The sequence below is a fragment of the Nanorana parkeri genome, unplaced genomic scaffold (genome assembly GCF_000935625.1).
Source record: "Nanorana parkeri isolate BGI_ZX_2015 unplaced genomic scaffold, ASM93562v1 scaffold1114, whole genome shotgun sequence".
Taxonomy (NCBI): domain Eukaryota; kingdom Metazoa; phylum Chordata; class Amphibia; order Anura; family Dicroglossidae; genus Nanorana; species Nanorana parkeri.
In genome coordinates this window covers 167,676-180,934 of record NW_017307382.1, presented here as the reverse complement: position 1 = coordinate 180,934, position 13,259 = coordinate 167,676, and the positions used below count along the sequence as shown (strand labels likewise).

General features: G+C 43.4%; 1 protein-coding gene across 1 annotated transcript in view; it reads right to left on the bottom strand.

Moving 5' to 3' along the window:
* Positions 1-13,259, bottom strand: part of LOC108796426 (allantoinase, mitochondrial-like) — a 30,979-nt gene that overhangs the window by 13,214 nt on the left and 4,506 nt on the right. Inside the window, exons 3-7 of the mRNA XM_018567899.1 lie at positions 11,999-12,150; positions 5,534-5,648; positions 3,664-3,828; positions 1,669-1,689; positions 1,205-1,211 (exon numbers count right to left, since the gene is read on the bottom strand). Coding sequence (XP_018423401.1) covers positions 1,205-1,211; positions 1,669-1,689; positions 3,664-3,828; positions 5,534-5,648; positions 11,999-12,150 — 460 coding nt within the window. The remainder of the gene's footprint in view (positions 1-1,204; positions 1,212-1,668; positions 1,690-3,663; positions 3,829-5,533; positions 5,649-11,998; positions 12,151-13,259) is intronic.

Genomic DNA, 13,259 nt, shown 5'->3' with positions numbered 1-13,259 from the left:
CTATTTGAATTAATGATGGGGGCATTCCAAATGTACAGCATCTGTAAAGCTAATTATATCAATAAATAATTGTGCTTTACATGTGCTTGTACAGCCCAGTCTTAATAAATTTGGCCTTACATCTATTCAGTCAAGTCAGTATGCTATCTCTAGGCAGTGCTAAAAACCTAAAAAAAGTGCCACCTCCCCCCCAGCAGATTAAGGATTTAGTGCTTATTTCCCTGTGGAATGATTTAACACAGAGCAATGCCTACCTTCATCCATCACATGGTTTTCCATCACACTGACTGATCGTGACAACTGGCCCCCTAAAACCGCCATTCTTGCCGGTCTCTCTCCATCTCTTTCACTGACATGTACAATGGAGGACCAGTGACAACGTCCGAACTTAATGATTTGGCCACTGGTCTTGCCTTGTATGTTATTAATATTATTACACAGGATTTATATAGCAACAAAAGTTTCTGCAGCGCCTTACAATATAAGGAAGACATTACAATTACAATACAATTTAAGATAAGATAGTAAGGAGGGCCCTTCCCATGAGGGCTTACAATCTAAAAGGGAGGGGCAAGTGATACATGAGGAAGTAGCTCTGGGGGAATGAATTGTTTGAGAACGTGATAGCTGATTGCTCCAGTGTTTGTCCTGCACAGAGGACTGGTACATATCACTGATATGTACTGATCCTCTGCCGCTCGGCCACGCACACGGGGGCTCTCCCATGGATCCCCCCTGCTCTCCCGGGCAGAGGCAGCAGGGGATACGACAGGAAGCACTTCAGCCAAGGGGGGGAGCCACTGTCACAGAACTAAGGTCGAGCTGTGAGGGGAGAGAGAGGTCGCCGGCTGTCAGATCCAGACCGAGCGTTATATACAAATATATACATATATTTGAATTAATGATGGGGGCATTCCAAATGTACAGCATCTGTAAAGCTAATTATATCAATAAATAATTGTGCTTTACATGTGCTTGTACAGCCCAGTCTTAATAAATTTGGCCTTACATCTATTCAGTCAAGTCAGTATGCTATCTCTAGGCAGTGCTAAAAACCTAAAAAAAGTGCCACCTCCCCCCCAGCAGATTAAGGATTTAGTGCTTATTTCCCTGTGGAATGATTTAACACAGAGCAATGCCTACCTTCATCCATCACATGGTTTTCCATCACACTGACTGATCGTGACAACTGGCCCCCTAAAACCGCCATTCTTGCCGGTCTCTCTCCATCTCTTTCACTGACATGTACAATGGAGGACCAGTGACAACGTCCGAACTTAATGATTTGGCCACTGGTCTTGCCTTGTATGTTATTAATATTATTACACAGGATTTATATAGCAACAAAAGTTTCTGCAGCGCCTTACAATATAAGGAAGACATTACAATTACAATACAATTTAAGATAAGATAGTAAGGAGGGCCCTTCCCATGAGGGCTTACAATCTAAAAGGGAGGGGCAAGTGATACATGAGGAAGTAGCTCTGGGGGAATGAATTGTTTGAGAACGTGATAGCTGATTGCTCCAGTGTTTGTCCTGCACAGAGGACTGGTACATATCACTGATATGTACTGATCCTCTGCCGCTCGGCCACGCACACGGGGGCTCTCCCATGGATCCCCCCTGCTCTCCCGGGCAGAGGCAGCAGGGGATACGACAGGAAGCACTTCAGCCAAGGGGGGGAGCCACTGTCACAGAACTAAGGTCGAGCTGTGAGGGGAGAGAGAGGTCGCCGGCTGTCAGATCCAGACCGAGCGTCTCTGTCTCTCTCCTCACCGCTCGGCATTAGTTCTGTGGCAGCGGCTCCGTCCTGCGCCCTCCCCCGCCGCCGGTTCCTTCACTTCTTCTCGGATCCCCGCTGCATACAGATGGGGAGAGCAGCGGGGATCCAGAGAAGCCCCACCAGGGGGAGGAGAGGACATCGTGATCTACCAGTGATCGCTACGCGATCACTGGTAGATCGCGATCAACCTTATGGGCACCCCTGACCTAGGGGATCAATTTCCCATTTTAAATTACATCCAAAGTTCCACTTCAAATATTGTAACTAGGGATGCACCGATATATCGGGCGAAAATGGCACTTTTGGCTAAATGCTGAAAGTGCAATTTTCCTGCCGATACATCGGCTCATCCTAGGTTTCTTTCCTCCCCGCTGGGCGCTGCTCTGTGTCCCAGTGGGGAGGAGAGAAAGTGACAGCTGGCCGAGCGCTGCGGGAGGAGAGCGCTTTGAGCGGCCGGTGTCTCTCCTCCCACACCGCTTAGCCGCCTATCACAGCCCGGCAGAGCGGTGTGGTGGCGGAGACAGCACGCGCTGTCACCGGAGGCTGAGCTCTCCTCCCTGCTCCGCTCGCTCAGCCTCCTGTGACAGTGTGTCAGAGGAGAGCAAGAGCAAACACTCAGTGATCGCTGAGTGTTTGTACATAATTGGGGACATAGTATGTGTACTATATCATCACGCGACCAGGTTTGAGATATGGCCGGGGGCAGAGTTATGGATGGCTTTGTAACTGATTGTTAATATTTTGAATTTTATCCTTTGGGCTATAGGAAGCCAGTGCAGGGATTGGCAGAGGGGGGTTGCAGACACTGAGCGGTTGGTTAGGTGGATGAGTCTAGCAGCTGCATTCATGATAGACTGAAGGGGGGATAGCCTGTGTAGTGGAGTATTGCATTATTTAACATAGTTACCTAAATTGTCAGGAAACGTGATATCCTATGACAAAATGGAGGTTATTTTCAGATTCAGCGCACCAAAAAACATAAAGATTACGTGGAATAACCAAAACAGCTCTCGAAATTTTTTTTTTGCAGACCTGTGTTATGAATGAATAGGAAGTGAGCTAAATCACTTCCTGTCTATTCATGATTGTGATTATAGTAAACACACTATGCTCTCAAGTTATCAATGAACAGGAGCGCTCTGTATAGAAAATTCCTGTTCATTGATAACAGGGGATACAGAAAAGAGACTGAGGACTGTTCTCAATCTCTTTTTCTTTTTTAAAAGGGAAAAATAGAAAAAGACCCCTAATATTTCCCCAAAGCCACTAAAAGTAGAGTAAAAAATAAAAATATGAAACTAAGAAAGGAAAAAAACATGAATACTTAGATTATATTTCATATATATTTTATTTTAGGCATTCTTTATATTTGTGACTTAATTGTTGAGACCACAAAGGTATTAGTTTCTTTTATGTGTGCACAACAATATCTGAAGACAGTGATAATTACAACCATGAAAGTGTGTATGCACTTTAAAGATAGAAACTGGGGCAGCTCCTCCTGTATAAAGATGAACACGTTTCTTTTGACATTTATTACAGGTATTTATATAGTACTGTCAATTTATGCAGCGCTTTACATGCTATTCATTCTATCCCTTGGCCTGGATGGGAAGGGGGTTTAACACCGCGGATGTCAACTGGTTAAGAAGCTTATAACATAAAGTTCCTATCTCACATGCACTTATACTAGGACCAAGGACAGGAGACAATTAACCTATCAGCATAAATTTGGGATGTGGAAGGAAACCCACACAAGCTCATAGGTTCAAATTTAAGACCCCAGTGCTGCAAAGCAGAAGTGCTAACCATTGAGCCACTGCAAATTAACAGTTTGTTTTGCTTCCCAGCTTGTAATAAGAATTTAAAAAAGTAAGACGCTATTATTGCCACTAACCAGTAGAACACTGTTGGTCCCCTGCAATTCAGTCATGGCTGCGTGTAGATCCATCACACTAACGTGGGGAAACTCAGGCACTCCACTGTTGATAAGAAAACACTTGAATCCAGCAACACCAGCTTGTAACAGAGGTATCAGTTCCACCTGTTATAGAAAGTGATATTAGTATTAAGTACTTGCCAACATTTTCACAATAAATCATGGACCAAATCTAAATTCTTCCTCTAGTCATGTATAATTACTTCCCAACACAGCTGTTTATGGCCTCCTGTGTCATGTGTGCCAAGCCTATTGACTTTAGCTGGTTTAATACAGGGGGACTGTATGAATGCATAGAGCCAGACAATTTGTACCACTGAAACTCGCCATGCTTTGCTGGAAAACTGTGCAGCATAATCAATACCTTTTCACTTTTTTCTGCCTGATTTCTTTTGGCTGCAACTGTAACCTTGTCCTTTTAGCCACTGTTCATAGCTGATGAGTTGAGGATTTGGAATGAAGAGCGATAATAAAACATTTACCCTGAGCTTACGTTTCTTCTACAAGGTACATACTACCGTAATATAGCAAATCACTTGTAAGCAGGATCTTTATATATCCACACTCCTTAGAAGGCAATGATTTTCTATGCAACTAGAAGGATCAACTTAAGATTTAAAGGTGTTTATCCTTATTTCACTGCTTCAAATTCACTAGGAGACCAGTCAAGGGCAAGCTGGCTTTCACAGCTGGATGGAGCCAAAGGGACACCATTATCTGCAAATGCCCAAGAGCTAGGTAGCAGAATGACTGCATTGCGCAATGATATTCTGTTACATAGCCCACACTGTGCATGGAAAAAAAAAGTATATGAAGGTGACACATTTCAACCTCATAGAAACTACAAAAATGTAGCATTTTATGTTCCTGCAGCCATTGTCCAGAACTCAAGTCCACCTGAATCTGTCTGGCCTATGCTAAGTTCCTATAAGGATCGTCCGAACCTGTAAAATTCATCCTTCATGGTCCCCCATGGCTCTGATTACTGGCCCATCAGTCCTCAATATATAGTAGTACTCCAGCTAGTAGACTGATATTCTGCTTGCTGGTCCATGCATAGTCCTATCTCTCAGAGTAAGCATTAACACCAATGCTCTTCATTGAACTGGCTACTGACCACCAATGTAAGGGAGTATTTCTTCTCTTACTGACCACCAATATAAGGGTGCCCCTTTCCAATGACTGACCATTAATGTACTGTAAAGGGCCACTTACTCTGACTACAATGTAAGGAGTCAGTTACCCTAACCTCAGTGTAAGGGGACCCTTCTTCACTGACCACCAGTGGCCATTTATTCACTAAGCACCGGTGTAATGGAGCAATTTACACTTGTCACTAATGTAAAGGGGCATTTACTAAGGGGCTCTCCAGTTACTATTGGTGTGAAAGGGTTAAATATACAGGGGTACATCAGGCCACCACAAAGCACCAGTAAGAAATATGAATAAGGGTAAAATGGTAATGGGGCCCGTTATTAGGGGTACAAAATGTGAGCTTCCATTCACATTTTGAAATGGAGGGTCTCAGGTGGGGGGATTGGAGTCATCAAACTCTTGCTATAGGTCTCTGTAATTTGTAGTTACTCCCCTGTTTAACAGGAGTAGTCTAGAACTTTTGTAGACATTTAAAATTTATAAATGTAAGCAAATAAGACACATTTCTGTGTCCCTCTTGAACAGGGACAGTTAGGAAAAAGCCACATTTGAAGATAACCTTAACTTTATCAAAAATGTCACCACAATCAGCCGAGAATTTCTATATTCCAAACAATGTAAAAAAGATAAATTCAAAACATAAGAGTATGCTCACCTGATTATTGGGAATTACACCACCCCAAAATGCAACGTCCACATAGCATTGTCCCTTAGCGGCCTGGAGCTTGGTATGGAAATTGCTCACAGATGTGGTGGGTGGCAGGCTGTTTCTGTAAGGACACCAAGTTATTGGATTAATATTGTGCTCCAAACTTTGTGTGCACTTTCTCTAATTGCATCTGCACCAGTAGATCAGGTAGAGGAGATACATGTCTTTCTGTGCACTTGGCACCATGTTTGTAAATGACAACATTTCTAAAAAGTTGGGAGTCAGGCTAATGCCTGATACAGAAAATAGGCATGGCTTCTTAATTGTTTAGCAGAATTTGGATGATTCTGGATGGAGTTAGGCAGGATCAGATCTACACCTATCCCAAGTCAAATTTAGATATAGGCCAGCATCCATGTAAGGAAATTATTTTGAAGAAAAGTTGTATTAAAAAAAATACAAAGATTGCCTGTGTTTCTTAAAATACTTGATGACTGGCTGACAGTGGCTTCAGCCCATCCTTTTTCCAGGGCCATACCAGAGAAGTAATATTTACAGATGGGGAGGTCAGCAATAGCAGCCTCCATACTACCCATTAAAAGGTTTTCATTCATTTTAGCAGTAGAAAAGTAATTAGAAGTGATAATGTCACATAGGAAAGTCTCTCTTAAACAAGGCATTAAATATTGACACAGTCTTTGTCATAAGACATCTGTCGAGGGGCAAATGTCTCTCCATTCAATCTAAAGAGGTTCTAGATTTGAATACATTATAAACTAATAACAACTCCATCTAGCCCACATCTAGCCCACATAAATATTCATAATTCAGATGATGTCTGCAGTAATGATAAAACAATAAGACCTGAATAACTAATAAACAGTAAACACTTTGGCAGCCATATCTGTGTTTATCCCTGGGTTTAGAGGAGCAAACACTATTATAAAAAAAGGAAATGTGATGATGAGCGATGATTTAGGCGTTCCACCAGAAGAGGCATTCCAGTTTTGGGTTGATGGTAACATTTTGAATTAACCACCAAGTTCTGATATTAACTCCAACTCCAAGGGTGAGATCTATGCACCGAGATCCCAGATCCATCCTCTTGCTCCAGCCATGACAAGTTTTACTACAATCAAGACTTCTAATGCAGTTGGAGGAGACACCATGATGGTGGTTGGGTGAAGGAAGTGTCTGGTGACAGTAGTGACAGTGGGTGGTGATGATTGTTGACCAACTTCTTTTTCGCCATTGTGATATTAGGAGGAGGCCATTACTTCAAATAGTTTAATTCCTAATATTGTGTTATATGAGAGGGTCTTCTAAAAATTTGCTGCCTTGTACAGAATATAAAGATCACATGTTTCCTAATGACTTCCACTCTTAGGTGATGTAGATAACATCAGCTCACTGTAGACATTTTACAAGGTGATCATCAATCTGAAAACTCTCTGTCAGGAAACATTCCTGTATGACTTTACATTAAGCCCAATGTCACACAAGCATTTAACGTACCCATAAACATTAGATTGCAGTTCGGTGTGAAAGCATAATCTGAAAACCGATAGACATTCCCAGTGATAGATGTCTTCATGAATATATATACTGGCAGCCAAGCATGTATGTTTATGGAGTCTACCTATTTTAGGAAAAAAAAGATTCTCCAGGAAAACCTACACTGGATCATTGATTCAGAGAAGGGCAGACTACATGATGTCTAGAGGAAGGCTGGTGAATGCCCACACATCTACTGTCATTTCCTGATTTGACTGAAACTAAATGGTTTAAATAAGATTATATTATTCTTATGGGCTCCTTTAGGGCTCATGAAGATGGCCTTTTATAGATCATCTGAGCCCCACCTGCACTGAGCTATGCCCAGACTGTTCAGCCAAACACAAAGGGGGTTATATTGAGCCAAATGATACAGCCGCAGCTTTGGCTGATCATTCGTCTCTCTTCAGCAGAATCGAAGGGCTGCTGTATGGGCTATTCACAATAACCCGAACAACAGCCAAAGGCGGCTGAGCGGCTTAGCTGAGCCGAAGGCATATGCTTCGGTTCGACTGAGCCAAAGTGACAGCCAAAGCAGATGACAGCCCCCCGCAAATGACAGCTGGGCGGAGCCAGCCGTGATCTCACGGCTGGCACCGCCCAGTTGTAATCACTGAACAGCGTCCCCAAATTATTCTTTTTACCACAGAGGTACCGAGCAGAATAGCTGAGTTGAATGCCGCTCAGCAGCATTCGGCTATTCAGCGAGTAAGCTGCCGGAGCTTCGGCTCAGCTGATCCAGGTGTTGGTTCGGCTCAGCTGATCCAGCTAACCGAAGGAAGCCCATGTACAGCTGATTTCAGCCATACTGAGCCGGAGTGAATAACCGAATGTCGTTCGGCTTTGTTCACTTTGGCTCGGTTATTCACTCGGCTGCCTTCGGCAGCTTAGTAAATAGCCCCCAAAGTATATGAATAGGATATGCGCCTTTTGCACTGTGCACATGTGCAGTATACATGCAGGTACCTAAGCCACAGACATCAGATTGCATGCCTTATTCTCAATCCAGGCAAGACTCTGAGGGCCATTTACAGCAATGCATTGCGTTCAGGGCCGGATTTTCCACAAGGCCATCAAGGCACGGCCTCGGGGCAGCAGAGAGTAGAGGCGCAGAAGGGGTGTGGAATTCCTATCTTCCGACACCCGGGACATGCAGTTCAGGGCGCCGGGCGGGTAGTTTTTTTCTACATTTAGCCCTGCTTTGTGCAAGCAGGGCTAAATGTAGAGTGGGGCCGCCGCCGCTCATTTTGTACAAGTGATCTCGACGATGTCGCTGATATCACTTGTATGCAGCCTGTAGGTCTGTCCCTCCGCACCACCCACCGGCTACCTCTCTACCTGCTGGACGCCTCTCTCTGGAGATGGAGATCCTCTCCTCTGGATGGAGAGCGGGGAGCAGAGCGAAGAACGTCCGTTCTACGCTCTGCTCTATGTGAACACTGAGATAGGAATGCTGCACTCTCAGCCTTCCTATTTAGCTGTCACAGGAGAGCCAGCACAGGGCTGTTCTAGAACTCCTGTATTGGAGGTGACAGGTTCAATAAACAGAACATGTCACCTCCAAATGCTAACACACTGGGGCTTGTGGTTGGGTCACATTGCAAATCCCATTTGGGTCGCATTGCAGCCACTAAAATGTTCTACCTTCCTAAACGGCTCTATCTTTTTTGAGTGCTACCGGTTCATTATCTACATATTTTCTAATGCCAAATTCTTCTATATATTTGGCAGGTTGGTAGGCCACGGATCTCCAATTCGGTTTTATTCCAATCCCAGATGGCTGGTGGCTTGGGGTTTTCCCACATCACAAAATACTATCAGGCTGCTCAAATCTCCCAACTCACTAAAATGAACGCATCTACTGAAATCCCTTTATGGGTTGTACTGGAGGCTGTGGACTGCGACCCTCTCCGAATTCATAATCTCCTTTGGCTGCCTCCTAAAGATAGGCGATCCCTGATCAACCCTATTACCCTGCGCTCCCTCTGCGTATGGGATGGGGTGAAATTCTCTGGTGGTTTCATGTCCCCTCATTTGCCCCTCTTCTCATTCCTTCATAATTCCCCCTTTGCCCCAGGTATGGAGTCTCCCTCGGACTTTCGATATTGGGAGGCAGCTGGCATTACCAAAATCTATCATCTCATCATCCCCACCAGCTTTAAAACGTTTCCACAACTACGCTCCTCCTATCGCCTGCCGGCATCTGAAACCTTTCGTTACCTGCAGGTAAAACATTTTGTCACTTCCATGATTCACCTCCCTAGTGATTGTCCTCTGTTGACTCAATTTGAAACTAAATGCTGTGGCAATCCCCATTCGCCAGGCCCGACCTCCCTCTTATATGCTTCTCTCCTTTCAACTGGAGCTCTCTCTCAATATAACTACATGAGAAGTTGGGCATCTGACTTATGGGCAGCACTGGATGTAGCAACCTGGCACCAAATGTGGGCTACCACGAAATCATGCACTCGTAATTCCACTGCAGTTGAAACTAATTATAAGGTCCTGTTCCGATGGCACATGGTGCCCAGTTGCTTAGCTCATGCCCAACCGGGAAGCTTGCCTTACTGTTTTCGCGGCTGCTTGACACGGGGTGACTATTTTCACATTTGCTGGACTTGTCCAATTACCCGGAGCTTTTGGTCCCAAGTGAACGCTTATCCAGAGACGCATCGCCCTGACACCCAGTGAAGCTTTGCTGAACGTCAGGCCGAATGATCTTTCCAAATACCAATTTACGCTACTAACGCACGTGCTTACACCAGCGAAACAGGTAATAGCCAGCACCAGGCTTTCTGATAGTTCGTGTCTCTCAGCAGTCAAAAATAGGCTCCATTTGGTTATGGCTAACGAGAAGCTAACGGCTAAATTGCTTGGTAGTTTACCCAAATTCCGCAAAGTTTGAGACCCGTGAGTCTCTAATATTCTACCGCCTCATTTTGATAAATCCTTACTGGCAGTGGAAACCTAAATGCTAGATCTTCTCTTTGGGTAGTATGTTTCTAATTATCCATGATCCCCTCGGTCATCTATCTTCCACTCTCCCCCTACTCTCTCCGACGTACTCTCGAATTCCTCCAATCCTTCCTTCATTTTTTCCACTATTCTCTTTTCCTTTTCATTCATTACTTCTACCTATCCCTTGGTTCTATCCGGTCTATTTTGGCAGGTTTAACAAACAAACTTATGCAACCATAACCTGCAATTAATGGTTAACTCAGATGCATGTACTGTATATGCTATCTTGTACCGTTAATATACCTGTTGTTTATGACGATAATCTTACTGCTTTACAGGTTAATTGTAGCCTACTAAATGCTGAAGTTACTTTTGTTATATTCTTATAAACCAATAAAAACTTATTGAACAAAAACATTTTTTTGTTTAAATCTAAAAAAATTAATAAAAAGTAAAACCAACCTGGCAGCCCCCACCATCTGGTTGTCATTCTCCGTTAAGGAGGGGGACGCATTGAAGAACCTGCCGTTGGAGCAGCAGAGAGAGTAAATCCGTCCCTGATTGCAGTACCACATCTTACTGCAGTGCAATTTCATGCACCATGCAATGAGTTGCCATGCCATTAATTTTTTTTTTTACAATCCAATGCACTAAGGCAACACATAAGTGCTGCAGCATACAGCAGCACACGGTGATGCTCTAGAATGTTTGTGGTACACTGCACTGGTAAAAAATGGTGCATGACCGGTATTTGTCTGTTCTGGTGCATTGGCACCAGAACAGGTATGTGTGAAGCAGCCCTATTTATCCACCCTCCACACAGTGGGTTGAGTCATGTAAATTGTGCTGTGCACATCTTAACACAATAGAAGAAATACTACAGCATGACGATGATGGTGGTGGTCAGGCTCTGAGTTGGATAGGAGGGTTGTGTGGTGATTGCACTGGGCGTGCAAGCACCTTGCTGAACTAAATCCTCCAATACTCACCTCCACTCCAGCGATGCAATGTCAGCAAATTCTCTCACTGGCGCCGATATCTTCTCAGCTTCTTCCACGTTCTTGATTTCTACCCATCTTGATTGGCCAGGTTAGGATGATGTAACTCCCCTGCATATGCATAGGAGTTCATTCTTCTTTGCACAGAGAATGAGTTTCCCACGAATGTCAGCCAGGTGTGCCGAGAGAATGTACACTGAGCTGTGCATGGCCAGCTTAGTGTACTTTTGAAAGCATCTTGTGAGGAGGAAGGCAAGATAATACCACATTATAGCCTTATAGCCACTAGATGGAGCTGAGGTGCATAGGACCTATGCTCCTCAACTCCATCCATGACAATTGTCTGGTAACTGACAAATGGTGATTTGTCTCACATAGTAAAGATGTCCTCTCGCTTCATGTTGAGTTTACACATCAGAATGTGAAGGTAAATCTCCCTAATGAGACACAGATGTTTAAAATAATGAAAACTGTTTCAATCCTCTCCAGCTTCACCAAAAATGAAAACTGAAGTTTTGGCTTTAGATAAAGATTAACACACCTTAATAAAAATGATCTTTGTTATAGTGAACCAGCAATAAATGAAATGCTGTGCCTGCTACTGCTGACCTGTTACTAAGCTTATTGCCTGGCTGTTAGGCTAACCCATCAGACCTGGTCCTTTGAGTCAATGACCAGGAAAGTAAAACAAAATGCCTGCAATGATTTTTTAGCATATGTGTTTCAGGGCATAGGTTCAGCGTACTGAAGCCAGAGGATCAGCATGACACCCAGACAGCTAAGATTCTCAGAAAAAAGTATCCAGAAATGGCAGCATCCAAGTTTTTCTTATGACATTTTTCCTTAAAGCAGATCATACACACATTTACATCTAACAAAATCTGTAAAACACTAGTCCAGTAGTCTCCCTCTAGAAGGGTGATCCCCTCTAAAAATAGCCAATGTATAGTATATTGCATACAGTGGCATATCTACAATAGCAGTGATCCCTCCAGCAGCTGCAGCCAGTGTGGCAGTCCGGTAGCCTTCCCAGTCCGTGCGTCCAGGCTCATTGACATGTACATGAGGGTCAATAATGCCAGCCATGACCACAAGATCCCCTACATCCAGCAACTGTTGAATGGAAAAACAGAGGTGGTATGAGGTCAGCATAATACGTATAATAGCATTAAAGGCACAATAAATAGAACAGCATAAGCCATATAAGTGTATGTAGCACTGTTAGGTAGCCAAACGTATATTACTAGTCCAGTGTAAAATTCCCATAGACATTAGATGACAGACTGTTAAGAATGTACATTCATATGGTTACATTGTTGGATATACAAAGTATCTTAATGGCTGGATGGACCATTATACGGTATGAGCTTTTGTGAGAATGGGGCAAAACAAATGTTCTTCTGGTAGAACGTTCTTCACTAGGTATATCCATAAAGAACAGAGTGAATGGGAGAAGTACCATGTTATGGCCACTAGATGGAGCTGAGGATCACAGGAAGTAAGTACAGGCTAGTGATGAGATACACTGTTACAATTTAAGAGACCGCTGAATGGAATGAGCATATAAATGTAACCATTGATAATACGGGGACACAATAGTTACATTCATATGCTCATTCTATCCAGCGTTCTTATGAATTGTAACAGTGTATCTCCTTACTAACATGTATTTATGTCCTTGGATCCTCAGCTCCATATGTGGCCATATTGCGGTATTTCTCCTATTAACTCTGTTCTTTATGACTATACCTACTGATAAACATTTATACAAAAGAGAAATGACACTAAGAACATTCGTTTTTGCCCCATTCTCACAACAGCTGGTTAACTCGCACAGAATAAGGTATATGCAGGTTAACTGGATGAATATTCACATTGTTTTATAAATAGACCCCTTATAAACTGAAAGAAAACATGTACAGCTTTCCATGCAGGTCTGTCTGGAGAATCACACAATTCAGAAACCAAACAGCCTTGATTCAAAAATTGTATAATCCTCACTGAGACAAGGTGTAATGAATATATGTAGAAGAGTTAAAATGGAAAGGAGCTTTTCCAAACAGGGAAGGAGCTTCTCCAAACAGGGAAGGAGCTTCTCCAAACAGGGATGGAGCTTCTCCAAACAGGGAAGGAGCTTCTCCAAACAGGGAAGGAGCTTCTCCAAACAGGGAAGGAGCTTCTCCAAACAGGGAAGGCGATTCTACAAACAGGGAAGGAGCATA